At 42.8% G+C, this 8,242-nt stretch overlaps 1 protein-coding gene across 2 annotated transcripts in view; it reads right to left on the bottom strand.

Annotated features, from left to right (window-relative positions):
* Positions 1-944: 944 nt before the first annotated feature.
* Positions 945-8,242, bottom strand: part of Stk39 (serine/threonine kinase 39) — a 249,030-nt gene continuing 241,732 nt past the window's right edge. The window contains exon 18 of one of the 2 annotated variants that reach the window (XM_075984980.1): positions 945-2,471. In XM_075984980.1, coding sequence (XP_075841095.1) covers positions 2,397-2,471 — 75 coding nt within the window. In that variant the 3' untranslated portion in view covers positions 945-2,396. The remainder of the gene's footprint in view (positions 2,472-8,242) is intronic. The other variant, XM_075984979.1, reaches the window with a different exon arrangement.

The following is an 8,242-nucleotide window of genomic DNA, read 5'->3' as shown; positions in this document are numbered from 1 at the left end:
AAGAAGCTTCTCTGACGACAGGAGAGAGCTACACTTATTGAGGTCCAAGGATAGGTAAGGATTTAGAACGTGGGCTGGTTTAGCAGTAACAACTTTCTTCTCTGAGGCCCATGACCTCCCTAACCATGTGTTGTGTAGGTTTAGTCACAGGCATGATTTCCCACCTGCTAAGCAGGCCTTGAGCACCCTTAGGGAGTGTAAACCCTGTTGGTTTACACTACTGCACCTTTAGGGGTCACTTGCCATGCTGCTCATTGTTGTGGTTCATAGTCGTCACTGCTGGGTAGGACTCTGATTTGCTCCCTTGGCAGATTACATAGCACCTTCCGGCACTATAAAAGCTAATCTCCAAAGAGGAGGACTTGAGATTAATTCTAGCTCAAATTCTCTGTGTCTTATGTCCAAAGTGTGTGGTGTCTTCGGCAATAGGGACTTACCTTTAACTCTGGGACTGTTCTTATTCTTGCCCAATGTGCGTGGTATCTTCGGCAAAAGGGACTTACCTCCAGTTTCTGGGACTGTCCTTACAAGTTATATTGAAAACTGTTAAGAACTTGTTCTTTATGTCAGGAAGCCAGGATCCAGTGTGCCCGGCTTTGCAGGCAGCTCTGAGAAGCACCCTGAGTAAGTCACTTAACTACTCTGGACTTCTCTCAGTATTCCTCGTCCTAATGAGAATGAAGACATAGTTGGAAGGGATTGCACTCGTTTGTCCCTTGAAGCCCCACTGGTTTCAGAGACTGTCTGTCTAAAGGGAGTGTGAAATGTTTCCGTCCATCAGTTAAAACCTGTGCGCAGTGACTGAGACTGTAGAGACATGCCTTACTTCCTGTGGGGCACTTCTCACTCGTCAGCTTGTGCTAGGCATCTTAGGACAGGGCTGACCTGCACTGCAGAGCTGCGGATGGTAGCTGGAGGAGGAACGGAAAGGAGGAGACACAACTGCACTGTGCAATACACTTTTATTTTCCTTTACCTTTGCAGTCATCTTTGAGTAGTTGTGTAAACAATAGAATGGAATGGAATTACATTAAATCGTATGCAAATGGGTCTAGAACACCTTAACAATTATGACAAGGCGATTATAAATAACTTCTTCCCTTAGTAATATATATTTGCCTTTAAAGTACATTGAAGAGCTGCCGTATCTAGGGTTAGCTAGGAAAGAGCAATGGTACCATCCCGGGAGACCACCTCCTTGAAGGTGTAGACTCCAAATTTGAAAATCCTAAGGTTTACTAGGTTCATAATACATAGTCAAGCAGAAGGTTCTTGGGTTGGAAATATTTATTCTTGAACGTTTACAGCAAGTTTAACTTTTTGTCATTGCACAAAACCCTTTCTCTTATTTTTCACACAATCTGTGTATGCCGCGGAGTTTCAAGTAGAACTCCAGTTCTGGTGGTGTAACTCTTATCACCTTAAAAATATCAAATCCCATCACCACAGGAGAGCCGAATCAGAGACAGGGGGATAGACAGCAATCTAACAGAATGGCAACATGTTTACAGTGTCCTAAATGTCCTGATGAAGCAAAATTTAAGTATGCCACCTCATGTAGTGCAGATTTTAGATCTGAGACTATTCCAGAGTAAAGCAGCCTCAGGCACATTCGTACTATGAAAGTTTTTTGCAAGGCACCTCCCTCTCCCACGAGACGAACTGGATTGTGAACTGGATTTTAGGCAAACAAACCGAAAGCACAAACATCCAAATCCTTAATTCGGTCATTTCAAAAATTAGAAGTTACAAATACTCCAAAGATCGACCTGGAAAGTTTGTTTAAATAACAAGAGATCAACTGCAAGAAGCGTATAACCCAAACGGTTTCCCTCATCGCTAAGGCGTGGAAAGCATAAATATATGAAAAATAAAATTCACAGTCAGTTTTAAAACTAGAATTCAAGTTTGGCTAATAAATCTTAATTTTATAAGTATATTAATTTCTAAGTACAACATAAAAGAGGCAGTATTGTCAGATGTACAATTAAAGTATTAAACAGAAATACAATAGAAGGCAAAAGGGCTTCAGAGAGAACACTCCTTTTGTTACCAAGAGACAGGACCACCTGAGTGTGTTTCAGACGCCTCACTCGGGCTAGCCAGGTGGACTGCTAGGGATATTACACAGCTTTCTGGAAAGAAATCAGCAACATCTGTGCAGCTGTAGCATTCGCCTGCTCTCATACTGTGGATTGCTGGAGAATAAAGCAGAACTCAGAGTGCTAGAAGTTTTTAAAAAATTATTATTTTTTTATCCCACTTCATCGAAGCCAGCCTCTTCACAATCTTCTTATTTGTTGGGAATTGGGAGCGAGAGGGTGGGGGGGAAGGAGGCAAAGAGGGGGCTGGAAGGGGAGGGGCGTGATAGATGAGGTGACAGCAAGGGATGTCCATCAGCTCACACTCAACTGAGCGAACCCGATCAGCTTCACTTCGTCAGGAATCTCCGCCCCATCGCAGCCAGAAGCCTGGGGAGGAAGAAGAAACCGTCAGGGCTGGTTTCAGAACCCTGCTTGTGTGAGGGACGATCCACTCCGGGTCACGGGCTCCTCTTTAAGAAGAGACCCCAAGGACCGCATCAGGGAATGACGGTTGCTGGGTGATAAACGTTCTGAGAAATCAAACAGCAGAGGTGGGGTGAGATCGCTATCCATCACAACAGTCCTGTGCCCACCTAGACACAGGGATGAAATTCCTATTCTACCCGCCTCAGTTTCCGAAGTGGGACCTCTTAGGTGCTTGGGAAGGTGCCTTTAAAAAGGGAAAGTGAGATTCCAGCCCACTTCTCCCTACTATTTGTTTCCTGGTCGTATGACTAGGGGTTCATATGACTAGTGTGTTCTCAGTATGATATGCTACCCCACCACGGGCCTAGATCAATGAATGGGACTGACCAATAACAAACAGGAACCTTCAAATCTGTTAGCAAAAGTAAACACTTTCTCCTCTTAAGCTACGTTTTGTTTCAGCAAAAGATGACTAACACTGTATTGTGACAGAATCCTTTCCTTCAGTCAAATTTTATTCCTATTATTTCAACACATTTTAATCACATTAAGTTAGCCCAAATCATAGTGTGTCAAAACTTTATTATCTCTATTACTTTAAGATCAGAAGATATTGATAATAAGCCACTGCTTACTGAGATCATTTCATTAAGCCTAATTTGTTACTTTCACCCCCATTCATTACTTTTATTCATACATGTATATGTATGGGCGTCAGTACATGTGCCCATTCGCATAGGCACACATACATACACACAGACACACACATGCCCATTTGCATAGGCACACATACATACACATACATACACACACATGCCCATTCGCATAGGCACACATACATACACATACATACACACACATGCCCATTCGCATAGGCACACATACATACACAGACACACACAAGCCCATTCGCATAGGCACACATACATACACACACATATACACACAGACACACACATGCCCATTCGCATAGGCACACATACATACACATACATACATACACAGACACACACAAGCCCATTCGCATAGGCACACATACATACACATACATACATACACAGACACACACATGCTGGGAGGAAATCACTGTTTTTAAGTTTCATCTTCACTTTATAATACACTGATCAGAACTGGGGTTACAGAAATGCTAAGGGAGGGAGGTTGATGAATGATTCAATTCATGTTAAATGATTTCGGGCATTCTTTCCCCTCCCTTAGGAGCAGAGGATTGAACCCAGGCCCTTGTGCTTGTGAGGCAATCACTCTACCACCGAGTTAAACCTGCTAAATGATGTCAACTAACAACAGTTTCTTATACCCCTTTGCAAACACCACCATTAACCTGCTAAGCGTGCACTCTGTGTGTACAATGTTCAAACAGCAGTACATGAAACCTGCCTTTGTCGAGTGTATCATTTTTCATTAAGTAAGAACACAGTCAAATTGTATTTTAGATGTCTGAAGACATTTACCAACTGTCTCTAACATAACGTTCAGGGTAAATTATGCTGATGTCAAATCAGTGCCTTGACGGCGGGTAAAATCAGGCAGCATTTACAGCAAAGAACCAAGGTTGTGCCTGTCCAGTGACGCCTCTAACCCCCTGACAGCTGTGCCACTCAGTGAAGGACAGTTTCCAGTCTCCGCATCGCCTCTCTTCCTGAAGTGCAGCACAGCAGGCGGTTCAGCACACTTCCTGGTGACATTTGTCACTTGGGGACTGAAGCGCGCCCACCCCTTATTGCCCTGCTCCATTACGGCTGTTCCTTCTTCTGTCCCTGACACGTTCCCTCTTCTTCCCTGCCTCCCATGAACCTCTTTCTTAATTTCCCTGACTGGCAGCAGAAACCATGGGTTTAGTAAGCAGGCGAGTGACAGCAATTGAGGAAAAGCTACTGCCACAGCTGGTGACAAAATGACCAGCTGGCCGGTGAAGCCCGTCAAGAGCTTCAGAGCTCCTAGAGATAGGATCAAAAGAATGGCAAAATTTGGTGAAACGAGGATGAATGCAACCAAAATATGTACAACGGTTGAGCTGACTTCAAAGAAAATAGAACTATGAAGTCCTTTTTCTGGGAGGGACAGTTTAGTAGTGGGTCCTTAGTTATCGCGGGCACCCACAGGGAGTCTCCCCGAATTCCCACGCTGTGCCTTGGCCTGTTTCCTGGACAAAGCCTTATCCTGGTCTTCTCTAAGATGCAGGCACCTTCCATGCAGCCGCTGCCCCTAATCCAGGTGGTACTCAGCTCATCTCATTCTTTCTTAATCTACAAAGCACCAAGGAGACCATGGTCCAACACTCAGAGTCAAGGGACCACAGCCCTGTCAGGAAACGGTCTTCACTCTGGTAGGACTCAGCGGCACTACTTACATGACTAAAGACTCCAAAAATATGTTTATGTCAGAAACTTTGATTGTACAGTCTGACTGCCTCAGAAATTAAAACTGAGAAAATGAAAAAATATTTTGACATTATTAAAATATGCTGTTTAAATATTTCAAAGTAATGTCTGAGGCTATGTCTCAGAGGTCCCTCTCATACCTATCATGCATGAGGCTCTGGGTTCAGGTCCCAGAAAGTAAGAGAACCTCACATTCAAAACATGTTTGTGTAGCTTATATTTATTATATTATCTTACAAATTAAAACACAATTCTAAAATATATGCTTACTGACTAGTTCATTAAAACCAATAATGAACTCATTCCATGGCAACATAAATTAAAATCTTCCTGAGAAACAACAGCCTCCCACCACCCCCCCACACACACAAAGACTCAGCAGCAATAACAGAACCCTGGGACGACTGAAAGGACTCTGCAAACTTCTTTAACAACTGGCTTGGAGACAACTGGATTCTCACCCACACCTCTGGGATTGTTCTATGACTCTATGCCGCTCACTCTGAAGTACAGGGAGTCAAACCTGGCTCCACATAAAAAGGGGGAGTGTTTGCAGGAGCTTTTCCAAACACTGTCTGCTACGATATCGAGTATTTCCCAGTGGTGACTCTGAAAGGTTACCTACAGCACAGAGTCGGAAACAGGAGCACTGAACTTTCGGCACAACATTCCACCGAAACCCATCGGTCCCCTTTGCCCTTTGAGTGCATCCTGATCTGTGTATGATTTTTTAAGCGCCGTCAGTTTTATAGATCTTCTAAAGGTTATTCCATGACACGATATGAATGTTATCCAGTGTAAACAAACCATACTCATTGATATGGTCCACCAGTAATCTCATGGGAAAAGCCGCTGGGTGCGAGGGGGCTGCCATATAGCAGTAGATACAAGTGTTCCAAAATCCCCTTTCCATTGGAAAATTCCAATTTATTACTGACTACAAATACTGTCAGGTTTTAAATTGTCAATCTTACTGTTATCATTAAAAGAAAAGTCTGCTAAAATGGCTGAATCTGACAACAGTTTGTCAGGTATTTTTAGTAAAAATAGTTTTTTATGGGTGGGAGGGTAGTGAGAGTCTTGGCTGACGAGCAGCTATTCATGAGGGCTTTTCCCAAAGCCCCTCGCTGCACTTCCGCTGCATACCAAAGGAATGATAGGCCCCATTTCATTACACACAATATTAAATGGACACGTCCTCAAGTTGAAACTTAATAAAACCAGAACTGCTCCACGCCTCATTAGGAGCAGTCCTAAGTGAAACTGACTCGACATTTTGCAGGGATGAGATGTAACTAGAAGTCTGGACTGAAGCGTCTGTCCTGATTTATGGCAACATCGTGAGATTTATCTATCATGACTTTTGTACCAAGATCAACAAAGTGGAAAAGGCAATGCAATGCCATCTTCGTAGGGACTGAAAGTGTTGTGACATCCGGAATCCTTCTGAAGGGTCACGGGGACTCTCGGATGCCTACCTACACACTAAGTGCACCGCAGCTTCCAAATGAGGTTTAAGGAACTGACAAGTGGATTCTACAAAATTAATCTTTGCACAGCAAGCAATTACGAGACTGAAGAGACATCACGCAGAATGGGAAGAGATAAAGTGCTAATGATGCAGTATACAAAAATTCATATACAGAATACACAAGCAACGATACAAGCTAAATAACAAAACCTCAAGCCAGTCAATAGATATCTGAAAAATTCATATACAGAATACACAAGCAACGACAAAAGCTAAATAACAAAATCTCAAACCAGTCAATAGATATCTGAAAAATGTTAAACATCCTTAATCATTAAGAAAATGCTAATTAAAACTGCTTTGAGATTTTATCTCAGCACAGTTACAATGGCCAGCATCAAGGAAACAAACAAGAGTAAGTGTGGGCAAGGATACAGGAAAAGAACAACCCTCATGCACTGGAATGAAAACCTGTGCAGCCACTGCAGAAAACAGCATCGGGGTTGGGGACGGGTTTTTGTCTTCGTTTTCTATTGCTGTGAAAAAAACCCACCATGGCCAAGAAGCCAGCATATTATAAAAGTATTTAGTGGGCTTCTAGTTTCAGAGGGTTAGAGGCCATGAGAGCAGGACAAAGACATGGAGACGGGAAGAGCTCAACAAGCAAGAGGGAGAGAGAACATACCAGAAATGATGGAAGGCTTTTAAAAAGCCCCCCCCAACACACCTCCACCAATAAGAATATACCATTCATATTTCTCAAATACTCCTACCCACTGGGGACTCAGAATCCAAACATATGTGCCTTAGAATTACCATATTACCCATCTATAATACTCCTGGTAGATACCATATGACAGTAAGTCAACATACCAGAGAGATACTCACACATCCAAGTCCACTGATACTTTATTCACAACAGCCAATTTCAGAAAGACAAACACCATGCTTTCTCTTCTATGCACAGTGTATGTATATATATACATATATATATGCACACACACACACATGCACGCATGGCAGTGGACAGAGACACAAACATGAAACCAAAACAGAAATAAATGAGAGTTTAAAGAGAAAGCAGTGGCAGAGGGTGATTAATAAGAAAGAGACTGTTTTGATACACGCATATGAGTATATTATAATGAAACCTACTACTTTGTATGTTCATTTAAAGAAAGAAGGAAGTTACTGCAGAATATGAAGCTCTGAAAGCCACCTCTGTGGTCTCTATCAGGTCGACATTTTGGACAGTCTCAGCAAGAAATGGGGGCTGCCACATGGGCCATCTGAGTAGGCGAGTCCCTCCCATCTCACCCTTGTCCTCCTCCAAAAAGGGGAAAAATTTAAAACTCTCAACAGTTTTCTCTGTTTCTGACTTCACTTTACCTGCATTTCAGGAAATAATGCAGTCAAGTAGTCCTAAGCTGAGAGCCTCTAGAAATAAGCCCCTTAGTTATTAATCATCAAAATGCTTAGGAGATCTCTATCTGCCATGTGCATGATGGCATTACATTTCCGCAACGAGGATCTACACTGCTCACGTAAATGGGGGCCAACTGGATGCTAATTACATGCACTCCAATTTATGTTTTTTTTCAAGGGCAAATTAAACATACCTTATTCACGTTTTCACTAACACAATTTTTACAATTCCACGTGGAAAGCAGCAAAATTCACCCACGTTACAGAACCGCGGGGTGGCTAATTAAAAAAAAAATAACCATTCTAAAGCAGTGTGGCTGTGTCGAACTCAGGGACACAGGATACTGAAATGCTGAAGCAGAAATGGCCTCCAGGCTGAAGCACTCCCTTAAAAGAAGAGAAAAAGCTGATCCCTAGCCCAGGACATGACAACA

This window comes from Microtus pennsylvanicus, chromosome 9 (genome assembly GCF_037038515.1).
Source record: "Microtus pennsylvanicus isolate mMicPen1 chromosome 9, mMicPen1.hap1, whole genome shotgun sequence".
NCBI lineage: Eukaryota > Metazoa > Chordata > Mammalia > Rodentia > Cricetidae > Microtus > Microtus pennsylvanicus.
Note: the sequence above shows the minus strand (reverse complement) of the source record. Positions and strands in the feature narration are given on the sequence as shown.